The sequence below is a fragment of the Amblyomma americanum genome, chromosome 11 (genome assembly GCF_052857255.1).
Source record: "Amblyomma americanum isolate KBUSLIRL-KWMA chromosome 11, ASM5285725v1, whole genome shotgun sequence".
NCBI classification, from domain to species: Eukaryota; Metazoa; Arthropoda; class Arachnida; order Ixodida; family Ixodidae; genus Amblyomma; species Amblyomma americanum.
In genome coordinates, this window is record NC_135507.1 from 68,173,906 (window position 1) to 68,195,185 (window position 21,280).

Genomic DNA, 21,280 nt, shown 5'->3' on the forward strand with positions numbered 1-21,280 from the left:
TCTGGCCTCATGTCTGCAAGAATATATGATGAAACAATAGAGAGGAGCAGCATTCAAAAAGTCCAGAACTCGAATTCTGTGCCCCGTGTCCCTTGAGGTTGAACAAAAGGCAAAAGCTTTGCCGGTATTCTTTTGCCCTATTACGATCAGCACAAATAAATCTAAATTATTGAGCCTCTACTTGATGTAGGAGCTAAAATAAATGGCAGTCGAGGTACGATGAACTGCGCAATGAATAACTACGCCCACTGCACGAAACCGCACCCAAAGATATTAATGTCCTCAGCGTATTAATATTGCATTAAGCGGCGCCCTCATTACACACTTGTTCAATCGTCTTGCTGCCATTTGACGTTAAATGACCCCTTACCTTTGCCAAATATTGAAAAATAGTACTTAAGAGGGACAGGTGTAAGCCTAGTTGACATGTCGAGATTTACCAAAAACGTTATGAATCTAGTGCCATTATTCTGGCTGCTATACACCAGGAATAAGGTTTGGTTTATGGTTTATGGCGGTTTAACGTCCCAAAGCGACTCAGGCTATGAGAGACGCCGTAGTGAAGAGCTTCGGAAATTTCGACCACCTGGGGGCTCTTTGACATCGCACAGCACTCGGGCCTCTAGAAATTCGCCTCCATCGAAATTCGACCGCCGCGGCCGGGATCGAACCCGCGTCTTTCGGGCCAGCAGCCGAGCGCCATAACCACTCAGCCACCGCGGCGCCCCTCCTGGAATAAGGATATCGGGAGTTATATGCTTGAATGCAATAACCCACTAGAGCACCGATAAAGCCCTCTACGAGACGTGGACGTATTTAGCGAAGCAAAAACTATTGGCCGGCTTAAAGGCGTTTGTTTATATGACGGCTGCCCTAGAGATGCCCTTGATTCGCCTTATTTTATCGAGAAACTTATGCGACACTCGTCTGCCCTCTGTTCCTAGTGACAAGAAATCCAACCGTAAGGCTACTCATTTGCATTTCTTGAAACGAAGGTTGTACCTTGAAGTAAAAGAAGATGGGAAATGCTGTATTTGCGCTCACATATAGATATCAAATGGAGAAATTATACGCTATGCCTTGTACAAGCCAGGGCTGCCAATGATATGTCAACAGTACAACGCTCGGCTTCAAGAAGCAAATCGCAATATTCCTGTTATACCCTTTGCGCTCTTTGCACTTGGGTGAACTCAGCACAACCTGTGTCACAAAAATTCGTACAACAACGAGGAGAAAAATTTGCCGCTGAGCACTTGTGCAGCTTCCATACACGATATCAGCGAACCATCGTCTTCTTCTCGTGTCCCGATCTTTTGTCAAAGCTTTTCTTTTCTCAGTCAGAAAGAAAGAAACTGCCCTATTTTTCTTTTTTGTGTATAATAAATTATGTGCAAAAGACGATCGCGATAGATGTTAAGCTATTCGGCAGCTGGTTCTCCCTAATCTTCAAATGCGAACTTTATATAAGGCTTACTAGCTGCATTCTACAATTGCTTTGCGCGGAAGAACTTTTTCTTTCGTCAGATGAAGAAATTGGTTGCGATGGCTTTGAATTTTTTTTTTAAATCGCGAAATGCAACATAGCAATTTCTGTCCATAACCGTTATTTTCATGAAAAAGGGCACAGCCTTGTTAACTTGATATGGCGCCACCACACACAAGTGATGTTTCCTGAAAATGGCTTTGGAAAGTGAACGTAAAAAACTTTGATATACTTTAGAGAGCCGACAGTACTTCCTGAAGCCTTGGGAATAATAGTCGTCATGCGCCGTGGAATAGGCTCTTTCTCACCTGAACCTGCTGCCCAGTATTACGTCGTCGGTGAAGCCCTGCTTGAGGAAGAAGCGACGACTTGTGGTCGGTGCTCTGACCAGCAGCGCGTCATACGGGCCGACCACTGACGGGTTCTTTACTTGCTGCAGTGGACCGGCGTGCCAAAAGTGGAGGCATTGGAAGGGACGGGGACAGACAACAAGCAGGCAGATATCTGTCAGGCATTCACACACGAAGTTCTTAACACAATCTCATTAGGCATGTTAACTTTCGACGCCAATATTGTTCCATAGCCATGGTTTCTAAAGAAAAATGCCGACCTCGCGGCAGTGGTGTAAAAACCAGCAGGAAATAAGCAGACGCCTTGGCAGGGTTTTTCTTTGGATGACTATAAAGTTCAGCCTGGCGGGGTTAGTTAATGCCCTGATTTTCAAGCAGCATTCTGACGTGCAAGAGATATGACAGTTAAACTTCGCTTGCTCTTCGAATGTCATAGCCAAGACCTTTTTCAATTAACAATGGCGATTTTAGCGTACACTCTGTTGAACTCCCAGTGCGGTCTGTGCGTTTAGCTGTGAGATGTATTTAGCTACGACTGGCTAGTCCTGCGTCGAAGTGCAAAATAACAGTATGTTTAGAACTTCCTATTCAGGCTGCAAATTACAATATGTACGCATGATATGAACAACTCTGCTTTTATTTGCGGCTCGATTACTGATTTTGGCTAGTAAATTCAACAACAGCTGATTTGAGGTCTATGGATTACTCAAGTAGATGGCCACTATGGCGGCGCATATGTCTTATGTGCAGATAGTAACAACAATGAGCTGCTTCTTTTACGGTACTGATGCCGACCAGAGCTTCGCATTCAGAGCCTACAGCGGATACGACTGGTATGTTACTGTCTTGTACAATCAATAGCTCCGCATATAAAGATGAGCGCCAAGATTCCCAGACACTTTCCTGTCTACAGTCACCTTCTGTGCACGCAATGTGCATTACTGATTCGAAAGTGATGACAGTCATTAGTGCTGCATTCTATGCCTTTCACGCATTTACAAATTTGCTATTTTAGCTGTTCCTTTAATGAGAACTGTTATGCATGCTCGTTAGGAGAGGTACCTGCGCTTATCCTTGAGCAAGTGGAAGACATTTTGTTACCTGTATAGTACGATGGTGCAGAAATACTAATTTGAATAGAAGAAAGGAGCAGAAGAGTAATTTGCTGAAAAATGTAACTGAACCTGTGGATTTCTGACATGAATTAACCTCTCCGTAGCGGCTAAGAAAGCTTCGGACTTGATTACCTTGAGCAAGTAGGTCCCGATGCCGTGCTGTCGGAAGCGTTTGCGCACAGCAAGCATGGAAAGGAAGCAAGCCCTGGTGCCCGGTATCCTGAAAAAAACAACGCAGTGCTTTAACAAGCAACAAAGGGCTCCCAGTTAGCGTGACAGTTCTTTTAACGGTAACTCTGCAGAGTGAGAATGATGCCTTTGGGCAAAAATAAAAAAAAAACACTCGCCTTGTGTTCTGCCTTCTACTTCCATGCCGGATTGAAAGGCGCTAAGTGACTGCGAGCAAAACAAAATAATTTGCCCTACTACTTTCGGCTAATGTACACAGTTAGAGTGATTCATGCTTCTCTGTAACGGACCAGTGAATTATAAACTCGTGGGGTTGCTAACGATTGTCTCCCAGCAGAGTAAAAAATACGGCATATACTTATTCCCCTTGCAATTTGTTCCGAAGTGTATTCAAATATTGGGTACTATTATGGCCACAATAATTTCTCCTGAATAAAGGAGAGATAGATACGTAGTGGTGACATAAGGCGGAAATCTTTGTCCACTAACTTAGGAATAATAGTAGCGAAACGTCTAATACATATGCTAAACGTATTTATACGGAGGATAGCTTTGCAACATAAGATCAATTTACAGCTATTTTTATCGACCTACAATTCCTTAGACTGCTCTACAAAACCAACTTAAATTTTGCATGCCGAAATATGAAGTAACAGGTTGGAGGTAAAAAAAAAAACTAATAATGAAGGATGAGCGCGACCTGGAAATGAAAACTTCCCTGTAATATAAAAGCACGCTCTGAATAAAACAAAATAATGCTCAAAATTATAAATGGTGCCCCTTTCCAAGACATTCTTGAAAACAGAGCGTGAACTGTGGCCGTGGCAAAAGCATGCATTAAATTTTGTTGCTTTCTACTGTTCCTAAAATTTTCTTGTATAGTAGTTGTTGCCTCAAATTTTGTTTCTACGCAGAGTTGTAGGTCGAGGTCATTTAGGCGCCCACTGAGAACTGCTGTTTCGCTAAAAAGCTTGCTGTCTGTTTCTATTAATCTGGCGCAGTTGTCTCGTAGAATTGTTTTCTATTATCACAGTCAAAGTATTATTCGGCCTATCGACCTTGGTGCTCAGCGAATGGAGATTGATAATGGGCCTAGCTAAGAAATAGCAGAAGAATCTATTTCTAATGGTGTCCGAAGAAACACTAAAAGGTCAGCTAGGTGGCTATTTCAAGTTCGAGAACTAACTAAAATGAATTCTCCTTTCATTTGAGCGAAGGTGTCAGTGCATGTTTTCTACATCTGAAAATGAATAAATGGCCGCTATGCATGCGCATATCTGCCTCACATATTGTGAATACTGTACTAATTGCACAATAGCCCGTTTCAAGCGTGAGCTTGACTACTTCGCAGCGATTGCGTCTTCCTATAAACTGCAAACACCTTCCTATAAAAGGTCTGCCTGTTGCCCCTATGACATCATCAAGGAGCTCAGGGAGCTGCAACGTGGCCGCCCCGCCCGCGGTAAAATAGATAGGGTGCTTAATACCCGTGAGGTCTACCACATCTGGTCGTACCGCATTCCATCATACGTGCTAACCTGTAGTTCTTGACGAAAGTCACGCAGCCTAGAAGCCGGTGCTCGGGCCCCACGTGTCGTGGCGCCAGGCTCCACGACGCGATCGCGCGCGCCCTCTCTCGTCGCCTGAAGGCCACGGCGCGCAGGAAGCGCTGCAGTCCTTCCTCTTCTGTTTCCTCTTCTTCTTCATCCATCTCACTGCAGCAAGAAGAAATTTAAGAAGGAAAACTTTTTTACTTCACCTTATTTAAGTGCATCTCCTAAAAACGTAATCTCAGGGCGGCGCCAAAATGAACGGCACGATTTTTCTTATTCATACAGGTTATAGAGGTTCGAAATGCTGAAGCATACAGCCTCTCCACCTGGATGGATGGATGGATACGGCTGAGCCCTTTAATCGGGCGGTGGGTCAAGCCACCTAGCCATGACATGAGATTTTACTCTTCTCTTGATTTCAGCCACCAATCAGATAACCTTTCCTTGGTTACTTCTACCCGCTTAAAATCTACTTTCCCTTCACGGTCCTTAAACCTCAATGCCTTGGATAAATCAGCCCCGCTGTATTCCACTGTAGAGTGAAGCCCTTTACAGAAAAGTATCAAGTGTTCAGCCGTCTCCTCCTCCTCTCCGCACGCAATGCACAACGTATCTATCTCGTGGTACCTGACTCTATATGTCTTAGTCCGCAAAACTCCCGTCCTGGCCTCAAAAAACAATGAGCTTCCCCTACAATTATCATAGATATTTTCTTTGGCAATTTCCTGCTGAAAAGTTCTGAATGTTCCCAGAGCAGATTTCGTCAGCATTCCTGTTTTCCACAGATCACAATGGCTTCAAGCGCATCTGAGCGGGTGTATTACGAAACGGTCAAGGTAAAACTTAGTAGTAGCAGGATGTCACTGAAACAACAACAATAGCAGCAACAACAAAAACGACGACAACAACAGCAACAACAAATATAATGCAGATAAAGAACGCGAAAGAAGCCTTGAAAACAATACTGAGGGCCAGAAAAATGGCATGTATAATAAATTTTAGGACGTTTCCTGCAAATATATATATTTGTGTTTTCTGATAACTATGTTGTATTCATTAAAATTAACTTCATAAAATTCTAACGTTAGGCTTCAGTTGCGCCGGGGCTCTAGACAGCGTTTTCAACGCGTACCTATTGCGTATGTGCAGCAGCTGGGCAGCCCTTGCTCCTCTAGAAAAATTGTTAGTGGAAAGAGTGTGCACACCTCCAGCATGCGAGGCGAGCGCAATTATTGGGCTACATACCTGTCCGAGTCTGAGAGGTCGCTGAAGACGTCAGAAAACGGGTCGGTGCGTGAAGCATCACGCGCCGTAGCCGAGCACGTGCTTCCGTGGCCACTGGTCGTGGACGTCTCGTCGCCACCGCCGCACAGCGTCAGCTCTACGCCGTCCTCTTCAACACTGCCTTCACCTGACGGAACGCGTCTGCATGCGCACGGAAAGGACGCTTGATGCACTTCTACTAGCAGTCATTAAAAGAGGAGGAGGGGATTGTTAACCAGAAGTTTATTTCGGGAGTTGATCGCAGTGCGGGAAGGGAAGTGGGAAGCTAAAGAGGAAAGAGATAGATGAAGTAATGTGAGTAGTTGATTATAATGCATATCTGAATTTAAACTGAGCAAAAAATGGAGGGAGGTAGAGGTTGTAACAAGCTACTGGTGCTGTTAGCCTTTCGTATTCTGCCGGCAATTGCTCCATGGTAGCGACTCTGAAATCTTAAATAAGGTACACAAATCAGGCACATACTGGGACCTGACTTATCTACATAGCTCTCAACATAATCAGCTATAACAGTGAATAGTCAGCTCCTGCTGTCCCCATCTGGAGTCCAAATACGTGTTCTGGAGGAATTTTAAATGAACGCGCGACACCTCCTATCTAAATGACTGTTTTCCGCTGAAAGAGGCGTTCATACTTCCTCCTCTTTGCTCGCTTGTTGGTTCGTTTCAGCAATGGCGGCGAGCGCCCCTCAGAGCAAGTGAAGCGCAATACATAGTTGCAAAGTAAGCCGCTGAAGGCCATTGAAGATCAATGCCGATAATAAGAGGACATCTTCGATGCCTTCTACACTCGCGTGTGGCCCAAAAGTTTGGCCCGCAATGCCGGTAATCGAACTTCAAGAGGGCACCACAGTTGCGGATTCCCCCGGATTTCGTATTGCGGAAGTTACTGACCGAAAGTTTCCTCTCGCGCCATCTGCCCTTCGTCCCTGAAAACCACCGCCGCCGCGAGTGAGAAGGGTCTATAACGAGCGGTTTGCCTTTTCTTTAGCGGAATAGACTTCCATAATTCCATACTAAAAACATTTTAGAGCTAGGCTTAAAGGCTTAGCGCACTAGCCAGCGAAAGCTTCTATAGCTTTCGTTTTTTCATATAGTACTGCATTTTGCCGTGAAATTGACTTCCGGTAGCGCAATCCTCCGCTCTCGCCATAACCTCCCTTGCCACTAGGCCGCACGTCACCTCAAACCCTCTCTCTCTTTCCTTTCATACTTCCATCTCACTGCTTTGCCCTAGACTTGAAGAGGGGCACACGGGCGCCTTAGAGTTATGCAGGCAAAACGCTAAGGCACCCGTGTGCTGTGCGCTGTCAGTGCACGTTAATGATCCCCAGGTGGTCGAAATCCTTCCGGATTCCTCCACTACGGCACCTCTTCCTTTTTTCTTTGACTTTTTCCTTTATACCTTTCTTTATGGTGCGGTTAAGGTGTCCGCCGAAATGTGAGACAGACACTGCGCCATTTCCTTTCCCCAAAAACCAATTTTCAATTTTCATTTTGTATCCTTCTGTTCAATCTGCGACCTTATCATTGTGGCGGGTGGAGCCCCTTTATCTTATGTGATGCTAATCTTAATAAACTTAGTACCTTAGTTTAGTTAAACTAAATTATTTCACTAATAATTCAACGTGTTACGACTTGCGCTGTAGATTCCCTGGTAGAATGCAGGGCTTTATCGCTGAAAAAAGCTCAATTTATAAGCGCAATATAGGCAGTCCGGCTTAACGGGTCAAAAGATGCTAGGCATGCCGACGGCCTGGGCAGAAACGCATAAACGGCCTATTTCGATGGCAATGACGATGGGGCTGTTCGTAGCTCGATTTCGATTTTACTTTCGATTGTAACCAGCAACCGTTTCGATGTTTGTGTTTGTAGCCATGTGGCTGCGATTGAATGGATGCAAAATAGTTATCACTTGTTCATGTCGAAATATTACCGCCACTGAATCGGGAAATCATATCCAGAAGATAAGTGCCGTCAGAGTAATACAAAATAATTTTTTCCGGGTCATATCACCTGAACGCTGCTTCCCCGCTCTTATTTCTCGGCACATTTTTGGTGCGCCGCTACGGTGGCTCAGTGCTGTTTTGCGCGGTCAGAACTTTCATTGAAGACGCCGGGCCTGTGGCTTTTCAGAATATGACAGGGTTATCTACCGACAATTTTCTAGAGCTTTTAAGATTTTATCTTTCATCCACCATTGTCACCTTCAATGATCGTTGCCTCATCCAAAAAGGAATGTGCATAGGCTCCTGCCTAGCACCGCTTTTAAGCGATATATTTTTATCCACCCTTGACAAGCGCATTCAGGCGTCCCTTTACAACGCCAGCGTGCTGAAAGTTTTTAGATACGTAGACGACTACCTTGTAGTAATGAACGCGACTGAGGCTCGGGATAGGGGTATTGTCGTGGACGACATTATTGACATTTTTGTTTGCAACGCCTTTGGCATGAAGTTCACGCACGAACTGCCGCAGGAAGGGCACATCCAGTATCTAGATGTGTGCTTTATTTTTCAGGAAACGCGCGTGTGCTGGCAGTACAAGCCACGGTCGAGAAAACAAATTAGTAACTACAAATCGGCTCATTCTAAGCTCGTGAAGAGAGCTATTGCAAAAAACTGCATCCGCTCTGCTCTAGCCAAGTCGTGTGAGCATCGTGTCCGGGAGAGTGTCCATGCCCAACTAAGGCGTCTGGAGAAGGCAGGTTTCCAGAGAGAAATCGTGGTCTCAGTGGTCGAAAGCCAGATTAGCGAAGTAAAATCTGGTGGACGGCACAGGCAGGTGGATAACACACGCCCGCAACAGCGACCTGTCGTTGTGCCTTACTGGCACAAGGTCTCGCACCGCCTCAAGATGGTCGGGGACAAGTGCGGCGTCCGTGTAGTGTTTTCAGCTCCGGAGAAGCTGGGACGCCTGTGCCGCCTAGTTAACGAACCCAAAAAGAGGTCTGCCTGCAAAATTAGGCACACCAAAGCCCTCGTCGACTGCAAGGTTGGCGTGGTGTATAACATCCCTCTCGCCTGTGGCAAACGCTACATTGGACAAACCGGGCGCTGTATCAACGAACGCTTGCTAGAGCATCGCAGGACAGTAACTTCGATTAGTGGCGGAGGTCATTTAGCTGACCACATTCGCCGTTGTTCGTATAAGCCAGCATGCAAGGCATTTTTGGAAGAAACAAGTGTGTTAAGAAAGTTCAGGACTCAGAAAAGCCGGGAAATTTTTGAAGCCCTCTGTATTGCCAATGATAAAGATCACTGCGTCAGTACTCCCTCTATTGTGCTTAGAACAAAGGAACTAGATTATCTGAAGGCTAACGGTGTTGATCGTGTCAGCTAGGCACAGAAATTGTGGGCGATTTGCATGAAGGCACGTGTGCGATATGGAACCTGTGTCTCTGGTTGATTGCCTTTTGGTTTTCCCGATTTTGTGCTTTTGATATCAGTTACCTGGTGGTCACATGTGTACATATAGGACTGGTTCCTGTGAATAAACTTCAGTTGATGTCCGGCGATTGTGTGTCTGTTCTTCCTTCGTCCGTGTTTTTCGTGCGCCAGAACGATGTATCATAATTCGACTGCTGACCCGGAAGATGCGCGTTCGATCCCGGCCGCGGCAATCGAATTTCGATGAAGGCGAAATTCTAAAGGCCCGTGTACTGTGCGATGTCAGTGCATGCTAATGAACCCCATGTGGTCGAAATTTCCGGAGCCCTTCCCTACGGTGTCCCTCATAGCCTGAGTCACCTTGGGACATTAAGCCCCCATAAACCCATGTATTTGTGGTGTTCTTTATATGTAAGGACGTATTCAGTTGAGTACTAATTTTGTGCGCTTCTGCAGCGTTTCACTGTGAGGTATTCCTCTTTTAGTAATGTTATATTAATGTATGCTTCGCGCCAACGATTACTGAACGAATCTTGCCAGACTCAGACCACAGCACGGGAATAGTGGAGACACGCTAGTTTATACACTTGTACCTCTATCTACTGACTGCAGCTTTCTCCTCCTGCCTAAGTTAAGGCGTCGAATAAGGCAACATCTTCTTTAGTCAGCCATGAGCGCCTACAATAAGGAAAATCCGTGCCACCGCCATCATAAAAAATATCCCTTACCACTTATTGTGCTTTGCGGTGTTTAGTAACCAGCGTACGGCAACGCAAACGACTCCATTGATGTTATTCAATCGTCACGTGATCAAATCAAACAATTAAAAGCTCGACACCCAATGACATACCACTATGTGGGTATTTTGCAGAAGAAATAAGAAAAGGGCACTATCCTTCTTTAGAATGCTTTGCAGGGCACTAGTGTGCACGAAATTATCTGCACGTGCTGGACAAATCAGTGGTCACGTCGAAAGTTTAATAGAGGTCCAAAGTTTTCATCGCGCTGCTGAGTATTAACTAAAAATTGGCAGTGGCCACTATTAAATGTGCTGATTTGTTGATTGCCGCTAGAGCAATGAAGACATGAAATGACAGGATTATTTAGGAAGTCCAATATATGCTAAACACTAGTTTGATTCTTGTTCAGATGGTTTCTTTTCTTCTTGTCAAATCAGTGCAGGAGCGAATCGGAACGATAAACTACAAGCGGAAGCATGCAACTGAGCTTGTTTTGTAAGCGGAACAACTTACGGCTGCTGTGCAACATACTGAAATTTTCAACTCGTGTTGTGACCAGAACTCGATCTTTAAGCAAACGCGCTTCATTTTGCGCGGTTCTCTTGAATGGCGCAATGAAGACGCGCAGCGCAAACTGAATCATGGCTTAGTACACAGTAACAGCGATGAGAAACATTCACCATTTCAAGAAATAAACGGACATCGTTGTAGAGAAGTCTAAATTTGTAGATATCTGTTTGGTGGTGCTTTATAAAAGAAATAAACCAAATTATATAGATTATAATTTCTTCGATGAGCAGAGAAACACTTCTAAAGAAGTCTGAGCAGTGTTTAACCAAGCCCTTCAAACAAAGAAGCAGGAGGAAACACAGACAAACAACTGCGCAAGATATTTTGGTACGTAACATTGAGAAATGGCTGTAGTACGAACGTACACACAAAAAACATCATTGCAAAATGCTTCTCCTCTCATTGACCATCTGCCCCCTACAGGCGCTCGCCGCCAGCCATCTGCATGGTAAATTTTTTTAACCCTTAACTTCCGTTCCCCTTCTTAATTCGAAATTCTCTGAGAACCTGGGTTAACGTGCTTGATGAACGCCCACCCGATGTGTTGCTATGAAAAGACGGGATGCCTGCCGCAGTCCTTCCGTCATCTATAACCAGCGTATCAGTAAATAAATAAACTGCAGCGAACACTTCATCTCCGCCTTACGGGTATGGCGAAATAGCATTGTAGGGTTATTGTGCATATATTCGGAATTTGTAATTCTGTAGTTTAATTTCATAGATCGCAAGGAGTCGTCACACCATGTGCACTCCGAATGAAGTGATGCGGCCATTAAGCAATGCGCCATACCCTGCAACACTGCCCTGAAGTGCGGCAATCTAAAGTGCGGCAAGGCGAAAGCCTTTGGCCGCACTTTAGACTGCGATTCTAGTGTTTGGCACCTTGGCACACTTTCGATCTAGACGACGTGGTTGGCGCTTGCCCGGTCTGCTTCTCTGGCTTCCTTCTTTTCTTCTCTGGCTTCTGGCTTCTCTGTTGGCGGCGCGCAAATGGCGCCACCAGCGCGCGAGCCGTTAGCATGACGACCCCGGGTGTGACGTCACCCTCTCCCGTCGCTATATCGACGTCTGTGCTATATGGACGCATTTGGTTGTTTCCTTTGTTTTTCTCTATAATTGGCTATAATTAACTACTCACTCTAGAGTCATCAAACTAGGCGTGGGGTTACATTTTGTCCCCTCTGTCTGATGCTACCATTCATTTTCTGCTATCCTGATTGTTTGCCACCTTATTCGTGGAAGACAGCGTTACACCGGACACGCGAGTATGAACCATTAAAGGCTTTCGCCTTAATATCGCTGCAGCACTGCACTGCGATGGCAGGTGCTGCCAAAGGTGGCATTTGTGTACCCCAAGCTGCTCTTCCCGAGCAATCCCTCGCGACCAATCCTTAATTAACTTTCACCTGTCACGGAGGTCCGTTTGATAATAATCCTTCGGGACTGTTGTAATGACGCCAAAGGGCACGTGACTAAGGCGACCCACCTAGGTTGCTACTCCGGGGACTTTTCGCTCACAATGCTGACGCCGTATTTTCTGCAGCGCCGGAACCATAACGCTAACGCGTTAAAAAGAATCTCTTCTAGAAAGAAAATTCCGAATCGGCAAACCTGGCCGACCAGGCGATCCAGACGCGGTCGTCCCGCTCCTCGTTGTCAGCGCGAACTCCTTCCTCCTCGCTCTCCGGCGTCACCTCGTCTTCTTCGGAACCTTGGCGAGGAGCACCGACGCCCTCAGCTGTCCGCTCGAGGGGCACGATTCTCTGCCACGGCTTGGCGGCCACGGGTGTCGCTTCACCCTTGGACTCCGGTGGGTTGTTGTTGATCTCTGTGAGTAGGCGCAGGCATCTTTTGACGACGCCTTCGAAGGAGCCGCTTAGTGAATAAGGACGCTGCCTAACCAAGAGGAAGTAGCCCCTAGTTGATGAAAAGAGAAATCGGGTTTTTTTCCCCTAGAAATTTACCTTGCGAGCTACTACTACAGGCTTTGTGAAAAATGTAGAGCCCACAAGGTTAGCTTCAAAGCTCAGTGGGGTCTTTTTGAGCGTCTTATGAACGCTAAAACTTTAGTGTTTGGGACGAGATTTCCGATGACTTTCATGGGATGTAGTCTACTAGACATGTCTAACAAGCCACAAAGCTTGGCACAGAGCATACGCCTGAATGTTTCCTATACATACTTTCCTATACAACTGCGTTCCCTACCTAGACAAAACTGCTTTCCTCTCGTATGCACGCAGCAAAACTGAAAGGGAGGTTATCGAAGCTTTGCTGATAGCCAAAAGGGGTGACGACTGCGTTAGCTCGCCCTCGCTGTCGCTATCGACACCAGAGCTAGAGTTTTTAGAAGGGCACGTTCGTGTTCACATCGGATCTGATTAACTTGTAAATTTCTGCTGATGTTTCTATCGTTGAACCCTATGGTGATAGTGTTTTTCTTATTTTTTCTTATGTTCTCTGGCCTTATTAACGATGTGTTTTTCACAAATAAAATCAGTTGGAAGTCTGCGCTTTGTTTGTCGATTTGTGTGCCTCTCGTCCCGTCTTGTTCGCGCAGTTTATACCCTTTCTGTACATACTTCCTACTTTTCCTTTTCCTAATTTGTCTCTTTTTCTTTCTCCAACCTGCATATTTCTTAAGGTATCATGGCAGTGTTTTTATATTTCAAGGCCTCTCTACGATTCCTTTTGGTTGATTGAGGTTAACGTTGTATTTCAAGAAAAAAAAACGTTTCAGGTGATGTCGTAACACTTGTGATGGAAGCTGGTGGAACCACTGCCGTTGTCTCAAGCATTTTAGGGCTCGAACTCTAGCTGGGAAGATTTTTCTTTGACCTGTCATTATATTTAAAACATTCCCCTTCCTCTCATGAGGGAGTAGGCGGCAACCCTTCACATTTAGTTTTTTCACAGGAGGCGCACGGACGGTTGATACGCCGTTCGTTCTATTCAAATAATGCTCAGGATATTTGAAAAACCTACCCCAGCTACGTGCTGGTGAGTGAAATGTGCTATCCCGATTTGCATACGCCTGATGTCTTCGTATGCGCTATAATACTACTATGACAAATTTTGTTGTTATGAGCGGGTATTTATTGAATTTAAAGCTGTACGAGGGAAATATTTCCAGAGATAAACTGTATTGTGAAGCGTCTTGCGAATGTCTATCGTCCGTTTTTTACTGCGGTAGAGCTCCTAAGAGATACAAAGCGTGTTATTTCCAATTTCATTCCCGTAACACAGTGTTATGATTGCTATTCGGCGCATACTTCTGCATAACTGTACCCTATTTGTCTCTCTTCGTCCTATATTATAACTACGGTAACTTTTCTTCCTTTTTCGTTCATTCTTTCGGCCTACTCATACTTTCAGGGCTCACTGTATGTAAAAAGTAAAAATTTCTAGCCTAAGATGTGCTGCACGGGCTGGTATTGACACGTCACGTAAAACAATGCAAGCCGTCATTCAAAAATTGATCGACTGGTATCTTTTCAAAACGGATAGCTTTCTTCACACTTCCGGAGCGTCGTCTTACTATCCGTACTTTTCGTTTCATTCGCCGCCAGCGGTACTTTTATACGAGTATCTTAAATGTTATCAAAGTACCCGGAGGGGAGGGGGGAGGGGGCTTGGATTTGTCGAGTCGCTGTCTGTTTGATTAGGACTTTTCGCTAAGGTTTCTAGGAAACTTATCGCACTCATTCCTCTCGGCTTAAAAAAAAAATCAGCATTGTTTACGTCATACCAGGGACGCCATTAGGTGTCGAGGCCGACAAAAAAAAAACAGAGAGCGTAAAGGGTAAGGATAAGCGCTTGGCCTATGGAGTTCAGGGCAGAAATACCTTGCCTTGTGGCAGTTTTAAAGCCTAGTGCTTTAGTCCACCAGTCAATGTTGCCAGTGAAATGGTATGCAACGTAAAATTGCTCTTCCCTAATTACTTTGGCGCTTACAAGGAAATTCCTATGTTCACTTATAGAACATATAACAATAATATTGAGATTGAGTACCACTAGCTCTTGCATCATGTGGTGCCCCATTCCCCAACTGCAAATGCCACCACCCGCTACGCGTACTAACCTGTGGAACCGTGCGGTGCACTTGGCGACAACTCAGGACTGCTTACTGCCTGGCCACGGCCGTTGGACTCCCACTCGTGAACGACCTCTGCATGGAAGATGGAATAGAGGGTAGCGAAAAGCGAAACGTTTCGTTGTAAATCCAACAAGTAGCATCATGCATTCAAAGTGATATATATCATGGAGCGCGACGAGCTGGGACATTGGGCATGCGGAAGTGGTCATATTTTTATCCCGAAACGCAGCTAACGCTGCCTTTAAGTTTAGGTTTAATTAAGCGAAACGGACACTCATGCTGCATAAGACGTAAATAGATGTGCAAATTAAAACTACACATTTTACAGATCAATCCAAAGAGGTTGTCTCCTGCGATATTGTTGTCAATGCGAGAGAGGAAATTTTGATACATACACATTCTCACTTAAAGAATGACAATGCGGTTGGAGTGAGTATTATAGTGGGCACACTTGGTGAACTTTCTGTATTAGAAGACTAGTCTCAGCCTGCAAATGTGATATAGTTGTACCAAAGTTCATGATTCTTGGGCAGTAATTTTAATTACGATGCAACTTTAGAATATTGTAAGCTACTGTCATAGAAAAATTGAAGACAACGATCCCTCCTTCCTATGCCTAGCAAAATATTTTAAAGTTTGCCCAATATATTTATCCAGCAGTTTAAACTGCTGTATAAAACCGATGGACAACGTTTATGACGACATCAGGAACGTTAATAGCAACAAAATGCAAACGTGATTCGGGAACGTATGCCGATATATTGATTGGTATTGTTGAATCTTAGAATATATAACATATTTTGTCCATAAAAAGTTCCAGTTGACACAGTGCGCCTGTCCAGAGTTCGTTGGGATGGCTGGTTTTACATGAAGTTTATAAACAGTCCTGACAAAAATCACGATATAACACGAGAACACTCAAACGCCAGGATGGCCATGATCACACAAGTGACCAGGAGAATATTCATGGCCGAGTAGATATATTACCTGAAACACGAACATCCGCAATGAATGTCATGGCAGATAGCCGCGTTTGATACTTGATGTTGCAGAACAACAAACATGCAGAAAACTTCTCAAAATGCACTTACAGACTAGCTCATTTTTAAAGCTTAAGCAAGAGCTGTAGCTACAGCGAAAACGTGTTCACAAATGGACAAACGAAAAATATTTTGCAACTGCGTCTGATATCATGCAAAAGGATATCTGAGTCAATCAGAGCATAATTGGGCTTTTAAACACTGTCTTGAATGCATGTAGCTGGACATTGGAATGAAGCTTCTTATAGAAATTGAAAGTTATGTTGTAAATCATTTGAAAAATTGAAGTGTGACAAGAATCCCCATTTACCTTTTCGGTTTCGCACCGTATGGCTTACGATAACGTGATGATCTCAATGACCGGCAATAAAAAAATTCTCGCATAAAAGCTCTCCAAAAGAGCGGCAACATACCTTGACGACGCCAACTCTATAACTGGTGGCTGGAAAGACCCGACAACGTGACTCTATTTTGAACTCTTCACATCATGCTTTATTTACGCCACCAGAAGCGGCGCAAATGTGTGAGCGAACATTTCGGCGGCTGACTCGATGTATACATCGCGGGGCACTGTCGGTGAGCCATGTCACAAAATGCACTTAACAAGATCTACAAACACACAAAAAACTAGAGACCATGTGCGGAGCCACAGCTGGTTTCACAACCAAAGAAAATTTCCCAACAAGCAGCGTACTGGGCACGCTTGCCACCTCAAGTAATGATCTCAATAGTACCACATTAACCTACAAAGGCGGGGGCTAAGAGTCATAGGATTTTGGAGTCCTCCAAGAGGTCGCAAAGATTTTTTATAGCCGTTGCAAGCTACGCCTATAACAAGGTAATCGCTTAGCCCCTTGAAATTCGGCATATCGTAGTTCAACCGTATGTGCAACGAGAACTCATATGAACTACCCGGAACGCTACACCACAAATGGTTGCTTCACAATTTAGGTACGAATATCACCAAATGAATGCTGCCAGATGGAGGTCGGCCAGTGGTGGTTATATGTAGACGAATGTCATGACGTCGCCCCATTTTTCTTCACATTGCTAGGACTTTCTGTACCATCTGCGAGCACACACACATGCCGCCGGCCTCTGTCGTTAAGGGACTAGCAGTTCATTCGCATTAAAACAGAACCATGTGCCACCGGTGTGATCCCTACACACCACCTCCGAACTTCCCTTCCGGTGCTCTACCAACTGAGCTACGACGCCGGCTGTCCCATCTATTCCTTTGGGAAGTATTTGCGTTACGTGCAACCAAATCTCTAAAGCGTTCAAAAATGACATCGCAAGTAAGGTGCAACACTGAATCGCTCACAATGAATGGAACATTCCACACGGGATCATTGCATGACTTTCGGTTTAGTAGCTGTGGTGATCATCCCGATTGTTCGCTCAGGAAATGCCGGCGCCCCAGCTCCTTTCATGCGGCTAGTTTTTTTCTGTGCCCTCTCCTGCGCCCTGCGATGTAAAGTCAGTGGCGAATGAGAGCCAATTCTAAGATACCGCAATATTCAGGTGGTAAAGACTGGCAGTTCACATTTGTCTTGGAGTGCTAGGTGTTTAATCTTAAGACACGATAAATATTTGGTACTGTTGCTTGGGGCCATCACACCAAGAGCCCTCGAAATGAGAACAGCTTCCAGATGATTAAAATTTGACTGCGTGAAGCGTTGCGAGGTGCATATACCAGCTCGCTTTGAGCGCTAATCAAGTTTTTGCAGGAATGAAACGAAATTCTAGACTACATCACTGGGCTTATAAACTGGCTTGCATCGGGGGTCTTCAGTCATGCTAGGTAAGTAACAGCTAGTATTGTATGGTATGTGTGCGCCTTGTAGACCGTTTCAAAGCAGCAAGAGCCGATGTCATGTGGCGCTGATAAAATGAGCACGGCACTGAGCATGAGGACATAAACAACAAGCTCTTTACTTAAAGGGACCTAAGGTCGAGTACACGCGTTACATTCAAGTTTATATGTATCTCTGTTTCTTCGGTACCTTTCACACTTCTTGAAAGCAACACGGGTATCAAGCATAGACCTCTGTGTGTATCACATCTTATCTGTCTGATCTGGATTCTCATTTGAGAATGCACAACCGGAGGATTCTGTGTCTGATCTGGATTCTCATTTGAGAATGCACAACCGGAGGATTCTGTGTCTGATCTGGATTCTCATTTGAGAATGTGTAACCGGAAGATTCAGTGTCGGTTGGCAAAATATTGATATACAATGAATGCGCTAATATATATAAAGCAAGTGTTTTAAAGTACAAGAAATGATGACTGATAACGGCACTTTCGAGTGTGCTTTTCTCTTTTATGTGTTATTTCCACTGAAAATGTTTTATTCCGTTTCGCTTTATCTATTTGGAGTATGACTTTTTTTTTCAGGTAATAAACTCGATTTTTTGCCCACAGAACCTTGTCGAAAAAAAACTTTCGTCCTCACAAGCACTATGTTTTAAGTGGTGACAGTACGGTCTTGAAAAAAGTGAAACTTTATTCAGAATTCTAGCGAACGGTCTGATCGTTTTGATAGCGCAGTGCGCAGGAACTGTATTGCGCCTTTCCAGTTAAAAACTGGCAACAGCACAACAAAAATATGATCGGGAGCAAACACGTTCAACTTAGAAAATGCTGCCCGCTGCTCAAAGAAGGATAAAATATGCAGAATCTGCCCCCTTTCCACGTGAAATTTTTACCTAGTTTTTTTTTTGCGTGAAAAAAAAACACTATATTATACTGCGCAAGGGGGGTTTCTGCTTCCGGAAAAGTAATTCTTTCAATTTTCTTACCAAACTACGCTCACAGAAAATTTCGGAAATGTAATGCGATAGTCAACTTGGTTTTATAGCAGATACTCTAAATGAATACATGTTCACAACCCATATCTCGTTTCGAATGGCTAAGCACGTTTGGCCCCCAGCTAAGGAAAGACGCGCAACAACACAGGAAATTTTTGTAGCAAAAAGCGAGTCGTGGGCTACAGCCAGAGCCATAACCACAACACGCTGCAGAGTGCACGCATCTTTAAAGAGCCACAAATCTCCCCGTGAGGAGGTCCTTATAGGCACGCATGGTATCACAATGACCAAGACGTGACAGAAGAAAAAAAATACGACCCCATTCATCATCATTTATTTCGCTGACAGATTAGACGAGATAGAAAGCGAGCGTTTAGATGCAGAAAAGAAGATGCGAAAACTCCTAAGAAGTAGTTTCATCACCGTCCAGAAATCAGGCACGGGTTCTGAACTGGAAAATGTCTGTTCTACGGTGGCTGATTCGCTTTCATTATAAGAAGAAAAGTTTCAGTCTTTCTCTTCTTCTTGGAGAACGCTACCGCCATGAAATGCCCGTTACATCTGCGTAAATTACTGCTTCGTAATAAAATGCGTTAGGATATTTTTAGTAAGGCTCCAGTTTCGTAGCTATCATATGTACACTCCGACTTTTTACGAAAAGACGTCGAAAAGAAAGAACACGTAGAAGAGAACGCAGGCAACATATCCGTAGGCGCTACGTAGCCCACTCGTCCATCAGTGCGTGTGAACCCCAAGGTGATGGTGACCGCAAAAATTACTTGTCATAATTGTTCCATTTGTTACACCAGTGGTCGCAAGTACCTCACACATATAACAAAACGAATACTTCGTTTAGGGCTATAATATTTGGTAGTGAGCGCAGAACTTTTTTGGCGTGCTTGATAATTGCTCAAAAGAACTTCATGATGGCAAGAAGTGCGTAAGGAAGGCGACCAACACAGAGAAACATGAGGACAAGGGCAAAGTCGCAACACGTATGTCTTGCACAATGAAGAAATAAACAACAAACCGATTAACCTTCTATTACTGTTTGTCTATAGTTTTTCCTACTCTCAAGTTTTCTTCATAAAAGTTTAGCAACTTCGCGAATTTTTATATTGGTCATTTGGAGATCGCTATCGCCGGCGACGTTGGTACGTTGATTTCATATGTTCACGGAGAGTAGTGTTCAATCATCAATCATTCTTGGCTTACGTGGTGGCGATTTTCCGCGTTTCTTGGATCTCTCGTCACGTTCAATTATATATTTATGAGGGAAACTCTTTAAAGTGTAAAACATTTCTTTCAAAATACATAGCTGGTCCGCATTTCAATGCCAGCAACGAGGGACGCAGGAAGGAGAGCCAGAACAATGTGAAGACTTAAGCATAGCTTTACTTCACTTGTACATCACGTGGGCACAAAGCAGATGACGTACCGCGTTTACCAAAAGTAACCGAGCAACAAGTTTTTGCTTCTCAACCATACTACGGAACCTTTACGGCACCACTAAATAACGAAAGGTGTCAGAACGCAAGGACGAGCGCTCATTTTACTTTAGAGAGATTCAGATCTTAAGGTCTGCCATAAATGTTCCACTACGCGGCTAACAAGCAAACCACTGTTGCTCGGTTATCTTCGGCAAAATCGCTACGTGCCCCCAGATTTACAAAAAACATCACAGTGTCTTTTGTGGTGTCAGTCACGGATTCATCCATCAAGATGTCTGCGCTCTTATTTCTTGACGAGAAGGGTGCTTTGCTCACATGTTTAACGACTTCATTCTTAAGAGAGCAGGCATCACAGCTTTCTCTACGTACCCTGGAAATGCATGTTTTAAAGTTGCGAACCAGGAGAAACAGAGGCCTCCAAAAATGGCACTGGTCACAATAATCACCTCAAGGCCACCTCTCGCATATTTGCCCACTGCTACATAGTGCTACCGTCTGGCCAAGAGAGCAACTGCAGCTGGAAAAGAGTATTTTGAACAGAGCAGAGCTTTCGCAGGTGACAAATTTGACGGCGTGTTTTTTGAGCTCTAGCGTTTTCCTTACCCTAAAAGAAACGGAGACCTAATGATACAGAATTAACTTCACTAATGCTGACTTCGTGCTAAGATTTAACGCGGAACCACCCCGTTTCAGTGCTCACGCCTTACGTTGCAAGTTCAAAAAGGCGGGAACAACAGGGTGGCCTTTCATTCAAGAAACACCGATCCAAATAAATGCAATGACAAGTAAACTAATTTGCTTCAATCTTATTTTACATTTTTTTCACACGAACCAAACATTACTAAAAAGTGAGTGCCTGTGACACCATTTGAGTGCCGCTAAGTTTTATTCTTTTTACAGCAGTGCCACCTGCAAAACTGAAATCATTGTTGAGTATCATAGAAAGAACTTTTTTGCAAGGCCTATTCTTTAAGCAACGTTACTCGTATTGCTCGGTCTTAGATTCATATGCATCCCCCCCCCCCCCCGAAAAAAAAAATAGCTGAATTAGGATTAGCCCATGCAAGGAGAGTCTCTTCCCTAAATTATTTATTACAATGCCACCCAAATTTCTGAAAATGTTGCCTCAAAGAACTGCTATGCATTGCATATATGCAGCTCACAAAGTGCACAGTACGAAAGCCGCAGGCAATTACGTCGGAAATAGACAGAGG

At 44.4% G+C, this 21,280-nt stretch overlaps 1 protein-coding gene across 1 annotated transcript in view; it reads right to left on the minus strand.

Moving 5' to 3' along the window:
- Window positions 1-21,280, minus strand: part of LOC144111109 (uncharacterized) — a 137,071-nt gene that overhangs the window by 16,018 nt on the left and 99,773 nt on the right. The window contains exons 3-8 of the mRNA XM_077644247.1: window positions 14,748-14,834; window positions 12,281-12,497; window positions 5,936-6,115; window positions 4,676-4,852; window positions 3,081-3,168; window positions 1,792-1,916 (exon numbers count right to left, since the gene is read on the minus strand). Coding sequence (XP_077500373.1) covers window positions 1,792-1,916; window positions 3,081-3,168; window positions 4,676-4,852; window positions 5,936-6,115; window positions 12,281-12,497; window positions 14,748-14,834 — 874 coding nt within the window. The remainder of the gene's footprint in view (window positions 1-1,791; window positions 1,917-3,080; window positions 3,169-4,675; window positions 4,853-5,935; window positions 6,116-12,280; window positions 12,498-14,747; window positions 14,835-21,280) is intronic.